Consider the following 22346-nt stretch of genomic DNA (forward strand, 5'->3'; position numbering starts at 1 on the left):
TTACTCATTTCCCCTTTGTAAAGTTTTTTGGGGGTGTAGGAACAGAGTGGTACTTGGAAACTGTATTAATATCCTGTTCTTTACCAAGTTTCTTTTTAAAATTTTTTTTAGTTTATTCATTTTGTTTTGAATGGACCCATGGCTTTCTTTTTTATTCAGTGGGTTATAATTGGTTATTATCATTTATTTATTTATTTTTATTATAAACATATAAATAAAATTTATCATTTTAACTATTTTGTGTGTGTGTACAGTTCACTATTAAGTACATTCACAGTGTTGTCATTATTTATTTGATCCAGTAGGATCTCCTTTAATCTGGTCTCTTGTCTTTTTGAGATCTCTTCATCATTCTTTGAGCTGTTCCTTGTCCTGTGGGAAAATATGATACCCCAGGCTCATCATTTGCTCTACCTGCCTCAGTCTAGGAATTACCCACTTCTGCAAGTAGTACGATATTTCAAACCCTTTTAAAGAAGGAATGTGGTTAAACCAAGATTTGGGTGCTAGATATACTTGCTATTTCGGTCCCTTGTTTCCATGCCCTCTTGGTGGACAGAGCTAGGGAATGTGTGTATGTGTCCACACGTACATTTTTTGTATATGTGTTTATTTCTATATTTATTTATATATATCTATATATACCGAACATGATTAGTTTGCATCTATATATCTGATTGTAATCTAACTCTATAAGGTTTCTTTTAGTTTTTTCTCTACACATTTGTACCTCTTTTTTCTGGCAATGAGAAACCTGGCTCTCATTATCCTTCAGGTATTTGCTTCCATTATCATTACTTCACTTTATTTGTTCTACCCATCTCTGTATATAACCACTCTCCTGTCTCTAACCTCTGTTGCACGGGTGTTCTTTCCCTTTTCTGGCTCTGATACCACATGCCGAGTTGTTCTTCCCTAAGGAAGAACTTCTCCTCACCCTGTCTCAGGTTCAGATTGACATTTTATTGTCGGAGGTAGGGAATGAGTAATAATTATCAAATATGCTTTTTTTTCTTTTACTTGCTTTTTGTAGCCCTAGATGCTCGTCTAGAAGTTGGACTGGAACAGCAAGCAGAACTTATGTTGAAAATGATGTCTACTCTGGAAGCAGATTCCGTTTTACAGGCGTTAACAAATACATCTCCTATGTGTAAGTAAAATTACCATTCTATGGGTATTGTAATGAATGATTTATTTCTTGATTATATTCAGGTGCCTTCAGCAAGGACAGGTTTTAAAATTCCATGTCTGGTATGAGTCTGAGAGGGCTTATTATATAGCACCTCTCCCCCGTCTAAGTTAGTAGTTAAGACAACAGATTAACAAATGGGCGGGAGGGAACCCAAAATAACCTTTATGTATGCTCTAAGTTCAGTCCAAACCTGAATTGTGTTTTTTGTTATTGTGAAGTTAATGAAATTCTGAGGGAAGCTTGCATAGTTAGCTGCCTGTGAGTTCATTGCATTATATCCAAATCTATGATAAGGTGGATTTTTTTTTAAGTAACATCTATAAAGACTAGGATGGAAGACATAGGATAGGATGACAGCCAAATAGGCCTGCTAACTAAACCCCGGAATTGAGAGGATCTGCTACCTCTCTACAGAAAAGAAAGGCAGACATTTTCATAAAGGCTGATGGTAAATATTTTAGTCCTTCCTTGACATATGGCATGTGTTGAAACTACAGTCCCTTGGTATTCATGGGGGACTGGTTCTCATTTGGCCCTGCCGAACACATGGATGTGAAAAGTTGGTTCTCTGTATACGTGAATTCCGCATCTGGTGAATACTTTCTCAGGGACAAAGACTGAGGAGCTGTGCTGAGGAGAGGGTGATAGTTTTATTTTTCTTTGGCCTACAAATGACTTCACCTTCTCTATGGCAGAGTAAGTGGAAGGGTAGAGATAGTAGGCAGAACTCAGGATTCTTGTATGAAGAAGAGTGCACAATCCATTTCAATAGAGAAATTTGGGTTTTTAGATCTTTCTTATGTTAAATTGAATTCTTTCACTTTGTAATTCTGTTTATTTCTTGCCTTAGACGGTATAGATAGAAAAAAGGAGAACAGAAGGGATTGTCTAGTGTTCTGTAATCTTAGTATTGGTACACTAATATCATTTTGTCTTATCTCCCATGTAGTATGGGAATCCCTTTTGTAGGGTACAGCCCCTGCATAATCAGACAACTCAGTACTGCCCAAAGTAGCCCTTTTCTGTTAGACATTTGTTGTTTAAAACAACTTACTAGATAGAAGATCCTTTTGAAATTATCTGCTTCTCAATATTCTAATTTTTTATTATTTTCTTATACCTATGTCTCCTTTTAGTGTATTAATGTTCTAAATATATGAAAAACCCGTCTTAATGTCCCTATATTTTTCTGTTCCCCACGAATATATTCTCATTTAATTAGTTTGGTGGGTAACCCGAGACATCAGAACTTTTCAAAGCTTCCTAGATAATTCTAATGAGCAGTCAAGATTAAGAATCAATGGACTAGAATCTAGATTATTCTAAAACTGCCTTCTCAATAATTAGTCAAGATTCTTTTCCTTTACTCTCCATCCTTTATTAATTAGAAAAATATTGCAAATAAAAATTGTTAGAGCTTTTCCTTTATTAGATGAGTCCTCTGAATTTGGGAGCTTCTCTTTTATTGATTTTGTTTTTACTTTCAAGTAATGTTATAAAAACAAGTTTCTGAAATACTATAACAAAGCTTTGAACCATTCTGAAGAATATAATCTTTATTTAAAAAAAAAAAAAAGACTAATCTATACATGTTAATAGCCAGTTAACATCTCTCCTGGTACTTTATGTATAAAATCATACTTGTGTTTAATTTTCAGTATCCCAGTCTCCCACTGGAACAGATGATTCACTCCTAGGGGGTTTACAAGCAGTGAACCAAACCAACCAGCTTATTGTACAGTTATCATCTATCCCAATGTTAAATGTTTGTTTCAACAAACTCTTTTCCATGCTTCAAGTCCATCATGTTCAGGTATGACTTCAGGAGAAATAGGTTGTTTTTTTTTTTTTATTGCCAGCCTAGTAAAAAAAGAAGAAACTAACTGGGACATTCATTGTCAATCTGATAGGAATGGTTTCTTAATTATACTCAGTTGGAAAAATATTGGAAATACTTTGATAATCACGGCTCCTCAGTGATGGGCCATTTATAATTTTCATGCTTTTAAGCTTTAGTACTTTAGTCCCTACTAACAGTTATACTCAACCTGTGATTTAAAAACTTGAATCACTTGTCTTAATTTAGAAAACCATTTGTATGAGGTAAATTATTTAAGTTAAATTTTGTTTCATCAAGAACTTCAAGATATGTTTGCTTTTCAACTGAATTGAGGTAACTAGAGGAAATACATAATAGAAGAAATTCTTTAATTATGACAAGGATCATGATAAGATTTTTGTTTAAATGGTATTTCATAATATGATAGGTACGTTTTTCCTGTCAATTTTTATTCTTTTTCAGTTGGAATCACTTCTCCAGTTGTGGCTCACATTGAGTCTAAATTCTAGTTCATCTGGAAACAAAGAGAATGGAGCAGACATTTTTTTATATAATGCTAATCGAATACCGGTCATTTCGTTAAATCAAGGTAGGATCTATTAGAAGGAAAATCATTAATATAGTTTAAATTATTGATTTATACTATATCAATAATTTTGATATAGTATAAAGGTAATGATTAAAAGGTAATGATTGGCTAAATTATGCCTAATATTGGTCATTAGGGTTACAATATTTTAGTAAAACCCCTTTTCCAAAAAATACCCTGACTTATTTATTAGCAGGGAAGACAACAGAAAACTCATTCTGTGGTCTGTGTTATCTTGTATTTGTGAGCAACTAAAATTTAACTATGTCCTGTTAATCTTTACATCATATTTTCTTAAAGTTTTGTCTTGTTCATAATCTGTTCTGTTGCAACAGATTTAAAAAAAAAAAAAAAAAAATTGAATTAGCCCCTGAGGGAATTGGTTGACTGGAGAAGGATGTCAATTTCCTGTAAAAATTGCATTAGTTTTTTGGGTTTTTTTTTTTTTTTTTTTTTTTTTTTTGGGCAAATGCAAGAATGTAGGAATGGTGGGATTAAACTAATATCCTTTAACAGGAGAAGAACTAGCCTTCAGTTGTGGCTACAGGAATCTATTTTCGGTGTATTTTTTAAAGAGTAAGACTGAACATCTATATCTGATGCTTTTTCCCTAGACTGTTCATTGCTGGTCTTCCAACCTTAGTGACAGCCCCACTGATTCAGTTGCAAATATGTTCCCATCTCTATTTTTAACTTTATTATTGTGAAAAATATTAAACATTTATACAAATAGAAGAGTGAAAAAATAATTATTCCTTACTATCATCAGATCTCTGGTCATTGTTCTAATTTCCAGTTGTCTCAAATGTTATAAACTTTTTTGTTTATTTGAAATAGAGTTCGTATAAGGCCCAAACTTTTGAATTAATTATGTTTCTTAAATCCCCTTTAATCTGTATAGGTTTCCGTTGCATTTTTTTAAACCCCCTGCAAAGTCATTTGTCAGAGAACTTGGTTGTTTGTCTTCCAGGGTTCCCAGGGTCCAGATTTCTGGTGTTTGTATCTCCGTGATGTCCTCTATATTTCTTGTAAACTGGTAGTTAGACAGACCTAGAGCTTATTTTGATCTGGGATTTATTTGTTTTTTTAAGTTAATTTCATGGATTGTGTCTTTTATCATGATATTAGCAGACAATTTAAAGGCAATTTCATGGATTGTCTCTTCTTTCATGATATTAGCAGACATAATGCTATGTACTCTGTACACTGTGCTATGTGCTCGATGCTTAAACCTATTAACAATTTATCTCAAAATGATGGTAGTCTAATTCACATTCTGTTTCATTTATTAGCTGAAATACTTTCCTAAAGAGAAACTTCCCTTTGTATTCTATCATCTCACCATATGATACAGTTTGTATAAGTGAGGCAGGAAAAATGCTGGAAACTTTGTTTTTCAAACTTAGTTTACAAAATGAGTTGGTTCACAATCTAAATCATGACCAATTTAGTTTCTTTAATAAGTATTTTTGTAAGTTGTTGGATTTAAAAATATTTCTTACAATACAATATTTCTATAATTGTTATACTTGATACTGAAATTGTGGTATTTGTGACCGGTAACATGCTCTTTTCTTTTGTTTTTGGTTTTTGAAATGCATGGCTATGTTTTTGTTAGCTTTTGGCATGACAGATATTCTAGAGTCTTTTTATTTCCTACCCTAGATCTGGAATCAATTATTTCTTTTTTTTTTTTTTTTTTTCCGTGACCGGCGCTCAGCCAGGGAGTGCACCGGTCATCCGTATATAGGATCCGAACCCGCGGTGGCGGGAGCGTCGCCGCGCTGCTAGCGCAGCACGCTACCGAGTGCGCCACGGGCTCAGCCCTGGAATCAATTATTTCTAAAGAGTGTTTTAAGAGCACAGTGTGGGCACTGTGCTCTGTACTATGTACACAGTGCTGTGTACTATGTACACTGAACTATGTTCATGCATAACTTCTTTGGCTTCTCCAGCTGCCATGAGTACTTACAATCTGGGCCTTCAACTTACCTAATTATTGTTTGAGTTTGTGCTTCTGTTGTGAAGTTGCATTGGTTTCAATTGGTATAATTCATCCCAGTTTTTCCATCATGCATTATTATTTTTTGCTTTTGGTTTTGGAGAATGTGAGGATTTTTAGTAACACAAACTGTGTCACAGGAGAAATGCCTGTAGTTTGTAAAGCACAACAGATTTGTTTGATAACATGTCATTTTATGTGTTTTGGGTTGAGCTTTAAACCCTGCCGTAACATGTTATTGACTTTTAATGCTTTAGTTGTATTTGATGGGGAACACTTCTGATGTGTAGTTTTTTAGGACAGTTGTTAATAAGTTGATTTAAAGAAATAATGTCTTATTTTTTAATTCATCTTTTGTTTTTTAATTCTTAGTGTTTAGTTTTTCTGAGTAAAAATTTTTTCTTTCTTTTTTCTGCATAGCATCAATAAGTAGCTTTCTGACAGTGCTAGCTTGGTATCCCAATACTTTGCTCCGGACGTGGTGCCTCGTGCTTCATAGCCTAACACTGATGACAAACATGCAGCTCAATTGTAAGTTCGATAATGTATTCATTTAAATGACATATACTTTAATATTCTTGCAATCAGATTCTTAAAATAGGTTTTTCTAAGAAGTGATACAATGTGAAAACTGTAGAATTCCTTATTTGAAGATGTGTCTTCTGAATTTGTTCTTATATATCTTATCCTTTGTACTTATTTTCCATGATACCATAAGTATTCTCAAATAGCTCTCATCAATAGTTCATATTTTTACCTTCCTAAAACTTACTAGTAAAAGAAAATTTATTGCTTTTAGTGTATAAAGCCAAATTTTTACTGTTAGTCTTAAGTTTTCATTTTGGTTATATTTTTAAGGTACTTTGCACTTAAAAATGATTTGTTCATTATATTATTGATAAATGTGTATGACTAGATTCCTGGGTTTTGTTTCCCACATCTAAAAGGTATATTTACTGAACACAATTGGTTTTTTTTCAGATTCTAGTATCCTATTAAGTTTTCTACTTTCTTTACCCCACCTCCCTTTTAAAAATTTAAGGTAATAAAATAATATAAACCTTGTTAGAAAGGAACTTTTAGTGTTTTCTGTAGTTTTAACTATTCCAAAGTCATGAAGATACTCTGCTGTGTTATCTTATGTAGTGTTTATTGGTTTTACTTTTCACATTTAGGTCAAAGTTCTATCTGACAGTCTTGAGTGTCTCGTGAGGTAGGGATCAAAGTTCATGTTACAGAGCAAAGATTAGCCATTTGTGAATTGAAATCTTCATTTCATCTGTAGGTTATGCAACAGGTAGATGGATTTCATCTCTGTTCTCTTTGGGAATAACTTCATTAAATAGAAGATATATTACATTGATGAAGCTGCTCGTTTAAATCATTGCTTAGCATCAAAATGCTATTCCATTTTCTCGTTTGGAATATATTTTCCAAGAATGGAATCAAAAACATCACTCTCTTACAGTGAAGATAAATTTAATGCAGAGTATTTTATTCAGCTCAGAAAACTGGTGTGAGCCTGTACATTAGTTCACAGTCTGTGAGCTGTATATAACTAACATACAAAAAGAAATAGTTTTTCGCCTTGGTTTACCTTAGAAAATTGGTATAAAATTTAACTGAAAAGTAGATCTCTGATTGTTTCTGGAAGAGGGAGGGAGGTATTAAAAATAGGCTCACCAAATAGGACAATAAAGATTTAGTTATTTGCTTTCCACTCGACTGTGTACTGAATAAGATGCCCATTAAACTCAAGGTGTTTTCACAATCAGAAGAGAGTCAGGTTGAAATATGTAGCAGATGGAAATAGAGAATAGAGAATGAAGTGCACCTCAGTCAGTAAGTATAGTAGTGAGTGAAATCTTTTTTAGTAAACTGTAATTACAGGGAATATGTGAGTTTCCCTTGGAACTAAGAGATGTTTTAAAATACTGCATTTCCATTGTTACATGGTCCATTTGTTAGGAGTTTTTTTTTTTTTAATGTTTTTTTTTTTTTTAATGTTTTATAGCTGGTTCCAGCAGTGCCATTGGAACTCAGGAGAGTACTGCACATTTGTTGGTTTCAGATCCAAACCTTATTCATGTGTTAGTGAAATTTCTTTCTGGCACCAGTCCACACGGAACAAATCAACACAGTCCACAAGTAAGGGAGCTTTTAACTACTTGTGTGCCCATACTATTCAATAAACAATATTTGTAAAGTAAAACTATGTATAATTTTCATTGCTAAAGTATTAAATAATAGCCTTTTATATATCATTATAATAAAATGTTTTGATTTATTTATAATAATGACTGCAGGTGTTAAGTTATCTCTGAGAACAATGATACTAGATTTTGATGTAAATATATATTTTTGTCTTAATGATAATTTTAGAAACATTCTGAGTAAATATTTATTGTGAAGTCAGAGAAGCATTTTAAAAAATTTGGAATTATAAAAATTGAATAATTATCATTTTTGTGACCTCTACGATCAAGACTGACAATTCACTTAGTCATTTTATGGTATTAACAGTTATGTTTAATAGAAAAAAATAAAATACTGCTCAGTGCTTATAAACATTTTCCATCTCACTGTAGATTTCCTTCATGTCAATTTAATTTCTTGGTTATTTTGTATTGCTATCGTTTAAATATTTCTACTTTATTATATTTTCATATAAAACATATTTAGTATTCATAACATCTTTTTAATTGAAGTTATTCAAGATTATGTTACAAGTTAATAATTTTTAATTCTTATCATTTTAAAATTCTTGTCTGGATTTTCCATTAGACAAGTTTTTTAGTTGTATAGTTCACACAGTCTCATTGCTTCTATTTCATTTATTCAGTAAGTATTTAAGAAGCTACTGTATGCTAGATCTAGGTACTGTTCTAGGTACTAGAGATAAAAGTATTTACCAAAATCGAATTTCTACCTTCATAGAGCCTAAATTCTGGTGAATACATTTGGTCAATACTTTGATATTGAATATACTTTAATTTTGTAGATAATAGTGAGATAAAAAGTAAGAGAGAAGAAACTAGATTGAGACAGGGTTTTGGTGGGGGCAGAGGCATGTTATTGAATGATGGTTGTACATAAAGATTGAATTTGGAACAGGAAGATTCCTTTTATCACTACTCTGTAACTTCATTGTTCCATGTGAGAAGATACATATCAGCTGTTGGCCAGAATTATATAACTAGTTAGTGGTAGAGCTAGGTGTCAGGAAATATGCCACCATATAAAATAATATTTTTCCTTCCTATTTTTTATTTTTGAGGGCAGAGCAAAAGTCATTGAAGACCAAACTTTGCTACAGATGTCTTGGTTTTACGTGGGAAGTTCAGTTGAGTGCTATGATTTGTGTGCTCAGTACTAGGAAATAACTTTATTTAATTCTAAAATAGTTCGGAGTGTTATATTGCATTTTATTTTTCTAAAACTCCTCTAGGGTTTTATCATTTGTCCATTAAACCAAATAAGGATCATAAGATAATATGCTGAAGTGTTATAAAGCATTCCAAAACAAACCTCATTTCACTTAGTGTGGTGTTCACTATTATTTCTTCCATTGATGAGATAGAAGTTTGAGAAAGCAGTTTTCTTGTGATTAGGTATAGGTTTATTTTTAGCTTTAGTTTTAGTTTTGTTTTGTTTGGTCTTCTTTTTCATTCACTTTAGTGCTTGCTCTTTTAGTTATCTTTTGTAGATCACTTAACCTGGTGTGAGTTATTTTTTTTTATTTTATTTTTATTTTTTTTTTGTCGTTTTTTCGTGACCGGCACTCAGCCAGTGAGTGCACCGGTCAGTCCTATATAGGATCCGAACCCGCGGCGGGAGCGTCGCCGCGCTGCCAGCGCAGCACTCTACCAAGTGCGCCACGGGCTCGGCCCTTGAAAACAAACATTTATTTTATTTTATTTTTTTTGGCCTTTTTTGTGACTGCGCTCAGCCAGTGAGCAAACCGGCCATCCCTATATAGGATCCGAACCCGCGGTGGGAGCGCTGCTGTGCTCCTAGCGCTGCACTCTCCCGAGTGAGCCACAGGGTCGGCCCCGAGTTATTTTGTTTTGACATGGGATAATTAATAAGGTTGTTTGTGAAAATCAGTGTGGGAGTTTTTTTGTACTTTGGAAAGCATTATGAAGATATTTATTGCGTAATCTTTTCTGTATTGAGTTAAATGATCCTAATGTAATTGTTAGTTATATATAAGCCATAATGAAAAAGTTATCAACATTAGAAGCTCTAACTCACAATTTAAAATAAATGTATCAAGACCTAAAAAATTAATTGGTTTCCTTCTATCACTTTTAATATTTTTGTTCTTCCTCACATGAAAAATCATAACAGTATAGCTCTTACCTTTACACTTGATACTTTTAAAATAGATGATTCTGTAAATGGTATCAGTAAATAACTTTTAGTGGATATACATTTCTCTTCAGGTTGGTCCAACAGCTACACAAGCTATGCAAGAATTTCTTACCCGATTACAAGTGCATCTTTCTTCAACATGTCCTCAGATATTCAGTGAATTTTTGCTCAAGCTAATACATATACTTTCAACAGAAAGGTAAATTTCAGTATACTCATATGTTCCTGATATAGAAGTAACATGTAATCCTCCAAATATACTTTTTCTTAACATTCATCGGGGGTTAATGTGGGAACAAATAAGTAGCAAGACACTAGGGATTAATATTGATGTGTTTCCTGATTGTTTACATTTTATTTCATTATGGCTCTTCCAAGTCCCTCAACTCTTTGTAATATTAAAGGAATATAGTGTGTCAAAACTTTGCTTATTTTTAATGGTTTCATAGATTAGTTAATCTATAAACCGTCTCAGTGAAATTTATTTTGAAACTGTTTAAATTGTTTTGGAATACAGAGAGAACTAAAGCTATCAGTGATATCATATATTGTAAGAAAACCTAAAATAGCTTAAAGAAAATTATGTACTCATCTCATATAGAAATCCTAAATAGGGGCAGGTCAGTTTGTTCGGTTGGTTAGAGCACAGTGTTATAAAACCAAGGTCAAGGATTTGTATTCCTGTACTACCTAGCCATCAAAAAATAAAAATAAAAGAAATCCTAAATAAATTTATTAAAATCAGGCAGTATTTTAAAATAATAAATTGTGACTATGATGGTTTGATTCTTATAATGCATCAGTGCTTCAGTACCATATAATATATATCATATTAATGAGCCATTTTTATCATTCTGTAAGACATTTCATAGAATCCAACATTACTTTCTGATAAAAACTTTTAATAGAATGTAAACAATGTTGTCTTACTTAAAATTAGAAAATACTACAGGATGAATAAATGACACGATCAACAAAACATCTGTCATCTTTGAGCATTTTAAAATTCCCGCTAACATCAGGAATAAGTAAAAGGTGCTGTTGCCACCTTTATTGTTTAATTTCTTTCTGGAAGTGCCAATGCATTTAAGATTTTTCTAAAAATATATGTTCAAAAATGGTTTAGGGCCGGCCCCATGGCTCACTCGGGAGAGTGCGGTGCTGATAGCACCAAGGCCGCGGGTTCGGATCCTATATACGGATGGCCAGTGCACTCACTGGCTGAGCGTGGTGTGGACCACATCGTGCTGAGGGTTGCGATCCCCTTACCAGTTAAAAAAACAAAAAAATGGTTTAAATCATTTGTATATTACATGACTTTTAAAAATTAAAATATTAGAAACCACAGGAAGATTTGTAGTTTATAAACTTTAAAATAAAGAATAATAATTTGTTTATAATAGTTATTTTTTTTTTAAGTAGTAAAATGCCTTATATCTCCTCCTTTACAACTATTTTAAAATACTATTGTGGTTGTAGTTCAACTTATTTGTAGTATGTGAGAGTATATACAGAAATAAGGGTAGGGGCAAGAAAGAGTAAATTCACAATACCAAGGGCATTCTGTTGTGATTTATATACATGCATCTGGAAGACATCAACATGAAAATAAACAGTATGTGTGCATACTAAAGGAGGATTTTGTGAGATTTTGGATGACATAAATACAACCAGCTGACAAAGATCACTTATTAATTTCATTTTCCTTCTAATTAGGCTTTTTAATTTTAACTCTGTGAGACCTATTAATATAGTTCTTAGGTATAGGCTTTAGCATAGTCCTGTCCATAAAGAGCTATATAAAAGTAAAGATTTTCATAAGAAATTTTGGTACAATTACTCTAACATTTCCTGAAGGAATATCAGTCTTGTTTTCACTTTTGTTCTATCCAGTCTTGTTTTTTAAACCGAGATATTTCTAGGTTTACATGCCTCAAAAACTGTTTAGGAATTTTTTTTTACTAGCTGCTTGTTAACACCACTTTACACAACATATACCCGTAAATATCTCTGACATAGTTTCTTTCATTGGATCCATAAGTGAGTAGCCCAAGAAGACTATTAGTTTTTGTTTTGTTTGTTTTGTATGTTTTCAAGAAAGTCTCTGGTATCTTGATAAATTAGCCAGCAGCTCTTTAGTTAGATTAATAATGCCATAATATACACCAAAAAGATATACGCAATCTTATTATAAAGAAGGCATTCAGTTTTATCAGATGGATGTTTTGCAGATATTTTCTCTTGGTCTGTGGATCCTATTTTCATTCTTTTAGATCCTTCAAAAAGCAGATGTTTTTTATTTTAAATGAAGTCTAAATTCTTAACTTTTTCTTTTATGTTTTATTTTTGTGTCGTAAAGAAATCCTTGCCTCACCAAAGGCCACACCCTCTGTTTTCTTCTAGAAACTTCATGGTTTTATGTTTCACATTTAGGTTTATGTTAATTTTTGCTTTGGGACTGAAGTTTTTCTGCCTATGAATATCCAGTTGTTCCTATACCATTTGTTGAAAACACTATACTTTTTTATTGAAATCCCTTTGTAACTTTGTCAAAAATCAATTGACCATACTTTTGATCTGTTTGTACATTCTATTATATAGAGTTGATGTTTGTGTCAATTCTCTATCTAATTCCACACTGTCTTGGTACCCTCACAGTACTTTTTGAAGTCTAATAATGTGGTTTTTCCAACTTATTATTTTCAGAATTGTTTTAGCTGTTTTAATTCCTTTGCTTTTACATATAAATTTTAGAATCAACTTATTGATGTACAAAATTCTGCTGGATTTTGATTGAGATTGCATCAATCTGTAGAGCAATTTGGGCACAGTTAAGGCTTATTTGGGATTTCTTTGCATACAGCCATGTTATCAGAGAATAAAGACAGTTTTATTTCTTCCTTTCCAATATGTATGCCTTTGTTTCTTTTCTTGTCTTTTCTTCACCTAATTGTATTGATTAGGATCTTCAATACAATGTTGAATAGAAATGGTAAAAGTTGCCCTTCTTGCCTTTTCTCAATCTTTAAGGGAAAACATTCAGTCTTTCCTAATTAGATATGTTACTAGCTATAGATTCTTTTGTAGGTGACTGATAAGTTAATGAGATTCTTACTTCTTCCTGATTTGCTAAGACTTTTCAAAATACACGATGACCATCTCTTGGATTTTGTGAAATGCTTTTGCTGTGTCTATTAGAATGATTGTATGTTGGTTCTTCTTTATTGTGGTCGTATATTGAATTATGTTGATTTTTTTTTAAGTGTCGATTGATATGCATTCCCAGGATAGACCTAATTGGTCATGATGTACTAATCCTTTTTATATCTTGCTGAATTTAATTAATATTTTGCTGAAGATCTTTGGATCTGTATTTACGAGGGATATTTGCATTTTTCCTATAATGTCTGGTTTTTGTATCTAGGTAGTGCTGGACCCATAAAAATGAGAGTTCCCTTTTTGATTCTCTGGAAGAGTTTGTGTAAAATGTGTATTATCACTTACATAAATATTTGGTAGTATTTCCTATTGAACGATCTTTGGCCTGGAGGGTTTTTTTGTACCAAAAATTTTCAAGTTATTTTATAGATCTAGGATTATTCAGGTTTTCTTATTCTCGAATGAATTTTGGTAGTTTGTGTCTTGAAGGCAGTTTTTTATTTCATCTACATTGTTGAACTTATTATTTGTAATCATTCCTTTTATCCCATTAATGTTTATAGACTCTATAGTGAGATTTCTTTTTTCATTTTTGATATTGGTGGTAATTTTAATCTTCTTTCTTTTTTTGTCATTCTGTCTAGAAGTTTATCAATATTTTCAAAGAACCAACTTCTAGTTTTATTGGTATTCTTTATTTTTTCATTTCCAGTTTTATTACTTTCTGCTCTAATATTTATCATTTCCTTCTTTCCACTTGCTTTTAGTTTAATTAGCTTAGATCATTGATTTGAGACTTTTCTTCTTTTCTAAAATAACCATTTGACACTATCTGTCTCTTAATTGTTCCGTTTAGACTACTTATATTTAATATAATATTGATATACTGGGTTAAAATTGATAATTTTGCCAGTTTTCAATTTTTTTTTATCTATGAGGGTACTTAAAATTTTGTGATAAAACAAAATTAAAAGATAATACAGATCTTTCCATGAACTTTTTGAAGTACACTTCTATTTTTGGTTCTTTTTTTTTTTTTTTAAAGATGACCGGTAAGGGGATCTCAACCCTTGGCTTGGTTTTGTCAGCACCATGCTCAGCCAGTGAGCCAACTGGCCATCCTTATATAGGATCGAACCTGTGGCCTTGGTGTTATCAGCACCGCACTCTCCCGAGTGAGCCACGGGCTGGCCCATATTTTTGGTTCCTTTTAAAAAGATCTTTTTCTGCTGACTTTTGAATTATTTTTTTTCAGAATTTTATTTTCACTATTGTATTTGTATTTATAACTAAAAATTTTTTACAAGTGGTTGCTTTAGCTTTACAATATACATCTTTATTCATCACAGTCTACTGCCAGGTAATATTATTCTACTTGTGTATAATGTCAGAACTTACAACAGTATAGTTCCAAATTCTTTCTCCTGTCTTTTGTGACATAATTGTCATACATTTACTTTAACATATGCTGTAAATACATAATACTTTGCAGCTATTTTTTGCTTTAAATAATGAGATATCTTTTTAGACAATGGAAGAAAATAGCATTTATGCCTCGAAATGGGCATGCCTCTTCTGCTGGGGGATTAGTGTGACGATATGAGTCACTTATTTCAGGCATTTAGCTGGATTTAAGTTTTGTTATTGTTATGGTTCCTTTTGCTTTCACATCAGCTTCAAATTAATCTAGTTATCTTCTACTTTGGTGGGGTCTGGGATACAGGAGGATTATTTCCAATATTCTTGCTCCATCCTCAGCTTTTGTTCTTTATACATTTGTACCACAGAGTGTCCACAGCACCACCTCCAGCAGTCAGCTGTTGTTGCTTGTTTCTCAGTGTTCGCTAGGAACCTAGTAGTGGCAGGTGTTCCTTGATGTTCTGGGCCTGCCTCAGTCTTTGGTAGGCTCTCTCTGACTATGCCTCAGAGGTGGGGCTTTCTCAGTGATTTTTTTTAAAAAATAGGAACAAAAAGAGTTAGTGTTGGCCAAATCCTGCTTTCTGTCTTTGGCTATTTCTGTGCAGGAGAGCATTTCCTGCTCTCTAGTGGTGGGAAATTACTAATTGTATTTGAGGGTTTTTTTTCTTGACAACAAATATGTGGTGTCTTTGCCAACACCAGCTCTTTGATTCTCTGACACCAACTATGTGACTTAACAATTCAATACTATTCTGATACTACCCAGAGTTAGCATGAAACTCCACAGGTTTGAGGGGTCAGTCCCACCAGACTGCCCTTACTTCAAATGCCAATTGCAAGTCCCCTGGGTCCCCAGGCTACCCAGACTTCTGTCCACATTGGCTACAAATTCAGGGGTTCTCATAACCACCTCCTCAAGTTTGGTAATTCATCAGAATGACTTACAGAAAGAACTAAAGAACTCAAGAAAAACATGTTTCTTAGGTTTCCTGGTTTATTATAAAAGATACAACTCAAGAATAGCCAGGTGAAATAGATGCATAAGGCATGGTGTGTAGGAGGGTAAGGAGTCGGGGAGGGCACCTGTGAGTGGGTATGAACCATATTATTAGAAATTTGTTAAATATTTTAGCTGAATTCATCTTGTTAATTTGTGTATTGCCATCGTGTCTTCTCCCCAAATTCTGTCACAGGATAGCCAGGCTTCATGTTCTGTCTCCTTGGAGGTGCCTGCCTTTTCATGGATTTCAGGCATTTTGGTTGCCCTGTGTCTTAGTTTGTTTTCTGTTGCTATAATAGAATGGCTGACACTGGGTAATTTATAAAGAAAATAAACTTATTTCTTACAGTTTAATGGCTGGGAAGCCCAAGGTCAAGGGTATATCTGGTGAGGGCCTTTTTACTTCATCTTTATATGGCAGAGGGCATCAAATGGCAAGAGGGCAAGAGTATGTCAGCCAGGTCTATCTTCCTCTTCTTTTAAGGGGCCCTATCCCGATGACTTTTTCTAATCCTTACTAATTCCCAAAGGCCCCACCTCTAAATGCCATCAACATATATGAATTAGGGGATTGTTTCCAACACATGAAATTTGGGGAACACATTCAAACCATAGCACTCTTTGACTTCAGCCCTCTTGTGGGTTCAAGAAAAATTATGACTCTTTGGTTAATTTGGCTTTTTCTTGTTGTTAAGTTGGGGATGAAGCTCTTTCCAGCTTTTTATGTCTTTCCCATAAGCAGAACTTGACAGCATTCAATTTTGATACATAAGAATGATTTGACTGAATCTTAATTTTCAAAAATCAAAATCAATAGAGAAAGTTTACAGTACCAACATTTGAGGATGCAACATTCATTCCATTATAAGGAGTGCCTAGTGATGTTGAAGTGTTTTAGTCTGTAGCTTCAAAAATTACTTTTTTTGATGCACTTGGCTTTTAGTTTCCTATTTGGAAGGGAAGTCATTTTTGATTTTGCATAAAATAGAGGCAAGAACAAGAAGGACTGTTAGCTACCAAATCAAGTAGTGAATACCATGATTTTAATTATCATTTAGGTTTGTAGTATTGCAGTAATTACTTATTTCAAAACTACTTAAAATGGTTAATTTTTAAATCCTCTTTCTTTCTGCAGGGGTGCCTTCCAGACAGGCCAAGGACCTCTCGATGCCCAAGTGAAGCTCTTAGAATTTACTCTGGAGCAGAATTTTGAAGTTGTTTCAGTTAGTACTATTTCTGCTGTGATAGAATCTGTCACCTTTTTGGTGCATCACTATATCACTTGTTCAGACAAAGTAATGTCTAGAAGTGGATCAGATAGCTCTGTGGGTGCTCGAGCATGCTTTGGGGGACTCTTTGCCAACCTCATTCGTCCAGGTGATGCAAAAGCAGTTTGTGGCGAAATGACAAGAGATCAACTCATGTTTGATTTGTTAAAACTTGTTAACATTTTAGTACAGTTGCCTCTTTCAGGCAATAGGGAATACAGCGCAAGAGTGTCTGTGACCACCAATACTACAGATAGTGTTTCAGATGAAGAAAAGGTCTCAGGAGGCAAAGATGGCAATGGAAGCAGTATCAATATTCAAGGATCTCCTGCATATGTCGCTGACTTAGTCCTAGCCAACCAACAGATTATGAGCCAGATTTTGTCTGCTCTGGGACTGTGTAATAGCAGTGCCATGGCAATGATAATTGGTATGTATTGAGAATATTAATCTTGTTTCCAGTACTACACCTCTTTTCTTTAGCAAGGGTTGGATTCATTTTCTTTTTACTTCATAGTATAAAACTACTTTATTGTAAGCTTCTTATCATGATTGATTTTATTAGTGAAGACTTATGGGGTGGCTTCAGTTAATAAAGTAAAAGATTGAAAGACATTATGTGTCAGTTTAAAAAAGATACTGGAAAATACTAACAAAACAACTTTTTGTTAACTAAGGAGAAAAAAAGATTTGCCTCATAAGTCAGGTACCATAATTTATAGCCAAGCATCTCTAATGTTTTCAAGATGAAGAATTTGACATCAAAGTTTGTATTAGAGACCAGTAAGGTTTTTTTACTCACATTTTCTTTAAAAATGAAATATAGTATTTTATTCAGTGTAACAGTTTTTGACACATATATCAATGTAAAGTTTATGTATTGTTGCTTAACTTTTCTACCTATTTGAATGCTAATATATTTCTTTAATTTTTATTTTTTTAAATAATTAAACTTCGGTAAATTGTGACAAAATCCATTCCTGATGTATTTTTGCCTGTTGGTATATCTTTCTTTGTCAGTGTATGGGAAACAACTATATCTTATTTTTGAGTAGATCTTTTAAAGTGTAGTTACATAGCAATATCACTTCTCTTTATTTACTTTCTTGTTTCTAGAATGTAGAGTGATGTTAGTTCAGTCATATAACAGAGCAACTTGTTTTTAATATTACCAACAATAGGCATATCTCATATAAGTCAGATAAGAAGATATCCAAAAAATATACTTTACTGAATATTATTTTAGATATTTTAATCTGTAGGAGTGTGTGTGTGTATAGCTATTATGTACCCACCCTTCAGTGGTTTTGGAAAAGATGGCTTTTAATCCTCTCTATTTTAATTATTACTGGTTTTTAAGGATATACTTTTTAAAAAATGTGTAATCTTTTAAACTAGGAGCAAGTGGATTACATCTCACCAAACATGAAAACTTCCATGGTGGGTTAGATGCCATATCAGTTGGGGATGGATTATTTACCATACTGACAACCCTTAGTAAGAAAGCTTCTACAGTCCACATGATGCTGCAGCCAATTTTAACCTACATGGCCTGTGGATATATGGGCAGACAAGTAAGTTCAATTCAGCCATAATTGTAGTAATTTAAATAGTTTTCTAGCAATTCAAGTCGAGAATTATATATAAGACAGAAACAATAAGAATATTCATGTTATATATTGGAAAGTGAAAAGCATCAGTAGGTAAGAACTATGGATTATTAATAGAAGTTGGAGAGTAAAGTTTCCTTCAAGTGGTCTTTTCAAAGATGAGCACAGGGATATAAAAATAAAACGTTTAACAAATTCTTAAAATTTAGATTTCTTTCCATTGTCCCAAGAAGTAGTTCTTTCCTTTTCCCTAAAAATAGCATAGTTGAGTACCAAGCTGTTCTCCATAGATGATATGTAAAAAAAATTTAATATGAGTATTTTTTCAAATTTATGTTGCATATTTAGTTTCCTTTCAGTTAAAAGGGATTTGGATAATTTAAAAAGAAAAATAGAGTATTTTTATTTTCTATATTTCTGTTTTAAAAAATGAAGTTATAGGCCTAATTTTACCTTCTAGTCCATTTATCATTTTTCAAATGCGGATTTTAAAACAATTTCTTGAGTCTTTTATATGTCGATGAATAATTATCATTTTTAAAAATATTTATTGAATGTGTGTATATTTTTCCATTGGAAGATACAAAGATATTTGAGAAGGTTCAGTTTTTAAATGAAATGGTGTCTAGTGGAAAACAAAATAAATGTACATTAAGGTAGAAAAAGATAATTGTAGGTGAAGACAGATGCTTAAAAAATGTTCTGAGTTCAGATGAGAGACGATAGTTCTCTTCCTTTCTGATTCAGATAAGATTTCTTAATGTATTTTGGCAGACATTTTGTGTTTAGTGTATATAAGGCTGTCAGTTTACAAAAATTAAGTATAAAGGAATATTACATGCACTGAGAAGTTTAGTTTTCCTTATTCACAGGAAAATATAGAAATCACAATATACATATTTATTTTCTTAGGGCTCTCTTGCTACTTGCCAGTTATCTGAACCATTACTGTGGTTCATTTTGAGAGTGTTGGATACAAGTGACGCCTTAAGAGCATTCCATGATATGGGTAAGATAAAATCCCAAAAACTATCATTTAAATGTAATAATCTGATAGTACGTTACATTGTCATTTTTGTAGTCTGTGAAAGTTGACTCTTGATGTTGAACCATCTATCCTAAGATAGTTTTCATTTAGAATTCTTTGTAAATTTAGGTGGTGTTCAGCTCATTTGCAACAATATGGTTACTAGTACAAGGGCTATTGTCAACACTGCAAGAAGTATGGTATCAACTATTATGAAATTTCTTGATTGTGGTCCAAATAAAGCTGTTGACAGCTCTTTGAAAACAAGAATACTAGCTTCTGAACCTGACAATGCAGAAGGGATCCATAACTTTGCACCTCTGGGTAAGAAAAGTTTCTTAAATCTTACTGATAGGAATTCAGTTTGTCAGCTGGTATGAAGCAAAATTAATGGTTGAAGTAACTTGATATTTAACCATTTTAATGATAAACAGTTGATTTTAAAGGTAGTGGATATCAAAACATCCTACTGATTTGAAGAAAGTTTTTAACAGTTCTTTGGCAATGAAGTTTGGTTTTATTTCTGTTCACAGTTTTGAGACTAAATGAAGATTCTTAGATTCCTTTTCTCTTTACATGTTAATCAGTTTAATAGGACTTGTCCCTTAAGTGGTATTATCTTTAAAAAAAGAGTTTTGAATTTAGATATTTACTCCTTTATCCAGTCCACATAATTTCTTTTATTTTTCTTTTCATATTTCTAATTCATAAACATTGACATCTTAGAATAAAGATGGTTCTTTTCAAGGTGAAGGATATATTTTACATTGTTTTTACTTAATTCATTTGAGAATTTATGTGCTAGATTTGTTGTCGCTACTTTAGTTTTCATCTGTTTTGTGAGTATAAAGAAATTAGGCAGCAGTTAATAAATAATGAACTTGTCACTTCCAATTGACTGGATGTCCTGATGCTTTGTGCATAACCCAGCAGTCATGCTTAAGGTGCTAAATACATTAACAGCATCAAATGTTCGTGTTTTCAGCTAATTTTTCTAATTTAATTATGATTTGAATTTTTTTATGCTTTATTGCATTTATTTTGCAAATTCTAATTTTTTTTAAAATGTCTTCTGTAGGTACAATCACATCTAGCAGTCCTACTGCCCAACCAGCTGAAGTGCTTTTGCAGGCCACACCACCCCACAGAAGAGCTCGCTCTGCTGCTTGGTCTTACATCTTTCTGCCAGAGGAGGCTTGGTGTGACCTTACTATTCACCTTCCTGCAGCAGTGCTTCTTAAAGAGATACATATCCAACCTCATCTTGCATCTCTTGCAAGTGAGTAGTATTTTATAAGGAAGCATCATGAGAATATACTATAATTTGGAAACATTTGAAAATGAGAAAAATATTTTTCAAGCAGTGGTACACTTAAGTATGATTACTAGACTGCATAATTTTCAGTTTTCAATGGAATATTCAACACTACCGCCAAGTCATTTCCATGAAATGAAGTGACATGGGTATATATTCCTTTACCTTTTGTTTTTTCTCAAATTTATTAGGCCGTAGTATTAAGCTGAAATGAGTTTATTTATACACCTGTGGTTAGCATCCTTAGTTTTTCTAGCCTGGTCCTCAGTCTGAGCCTTGTAAGTGAAATTAGCATAGATTTATTTTTGTCTCCCCCTGTACTCCCTTTGGAAGATAAGTACCTCTGAGAAGAATTTTTTTATTATAGTATATTGAATATTTGAGTGTGGTTTTTGAATAAGATTGGAATATTAAAATATAAAATATTATAATAATAATAATATTGTTCCATTCTTTTGATGCTTGTTTATCAAATACCTTTTATTGTAATTTTGTAAGATAAATAATTTTTAGAAAGTAAGTTATAGATTAAGTGGAGCTGGAACTCTTTCAAGTATTCATAAAGAATGTAAAATGCTGTTTTGCATTTTTTATGATTCCCCAAATTCTTTCAGTATAATTATAATTTTTACATAATTGTTGAGATTGTTACATGTTTATATTCATTGATTCTCTTTGCTATCAAATGTCACTTGGTAATTGGATGAAGAGCTATAGGAAATTTTGTAGATGTTGGCATATTTGGAAAAATACATTTTTTTCTACTTATTTGAAAGATTAGAGTATTATATCCTGATTATTATATCCATGCTACTTTAGATTAAAAAAAGATATAATTAAAATAGAGGTAGAAGGAAAATACACTAACACATAGTCTTTTAGCAGGCCAAAAAATAACTAAATTAAAAGGCAAAGTGTAAGTCAGTATCAAACAGAGAAGAATCTAAAGGGAGGAAGAAATCGCTTTTATTTGGAAGGAGAAGGAGTGCCTGTTATAAATGGTGGCTTTGAAAGGTGGCTAGATCTTGCATGTAGGAACTGAGGTAGGATGTGTATTTCAAAGAGGAATGCTGTACATTATAAAAAATCAATTGGTTTAGGTGTTAGAATTTCTACATAAGTGTGCTTAATAAAACAGTTTAGTTTTAATATTGGATTAGAGCAGAAATTTGAAGATATGTTGTGCTGCAGGGGAGATAACGTAGGGTTTAGAAGCGAACATGGGCTTGAAATAAGGTGTGTCATTTGTTCTTGTGGGATTTGGGGTCAATCTCTTTCAGTGTGTCTGCTTGTGTGAAACGAGGATAATACTTTCCTCAAAAGGTTTTAAAGTAAATTTTAAAAATTGATGTGACTTGTGTAGTTCTCAGTGCAAACTTGGCATTTAATTGGCCTACAATAAAGGTTACTTTCTTATTTTAGCATTGAAATTAAAATTAAACCAAATTTCAAAGGTTGTTTTAGTTGGTAGATACCTTTATTATGTGGGCTTCCGTGTTATGCTAGTAAGAAATAATTTTTCTGTAGTAGCTGCTGGTTATTTTTTGGGAC

General features: G+C 32.7%; 1 protein-coding gene across 3 annotated transcripts in view; it reads left to right on the forward strand.

Annotated features, from left to right (window-relative positions):
- The window catches only part of BIRC6 (baculoviral IAP repeat containing 6), a 244234-nt gene that overhangs the window by 115789 nt on the left and 106099 nt on the right, over positions 1 to 22346 (forward strand). For all 3 annotated transcript variants that reach the window (XM_063078978.1, XM_063078979.1, XM_063078980.1), the window contains exons 40-50: positions 1034 to 1150; positions 2851 to 3005; positions 3495 to 3621; positions 6044 to 6154; positions 7638 to 7771; positions 10069 to 10196; positions 16711 to 17273; positions 18242 to 18417; positions 19366 to 19462; positions 19610 to 19804; positions 20559 to 20759. In XM_063078978.1, coding sequence (XP_062935048.1) covers positions 1034 to 1150; positions 2851 to 3005; positions 3495 to 3621; positions 6044 to 6154; positions 7638 to 7771; positions 10069 to 10196; positions 16711 to 17273; positions 18242 to 18417; positions 19366 to 19462; positions 19610 to 19804; positions 20559 to 20759 — 2004 coding nt within the window. The remainder of the gene's footprint in view (positions 1 to 1033; positions 1151 to 2850; positions 3006 to 3494; positions 3622 to 6043; positions 6155 to 7637; positions 7772 to 10068; positions 10197 to 16710; positions 17274 to 18241; positions 18418 to 19365; positions 19463 to 19609; positions 19805 to 20558; positions 20760 to 22346) is intronic.

Source organism: Cynocephalus volans, chromosome 14, assembly GCF_027409185.1.
Source record: "Cynocephalus volans isolate mCynVol1 chromosome 14, mCynVol1.pri, whole genome shotgun sequence".
Classification (NCBI taxonomy): domain Eukaryota; kingdom Metazoa; phylum Chordata; class Mammalia; order Dermoptera; family Cynocephalidae; genus Cynocephalus; species Cynocephalus volans.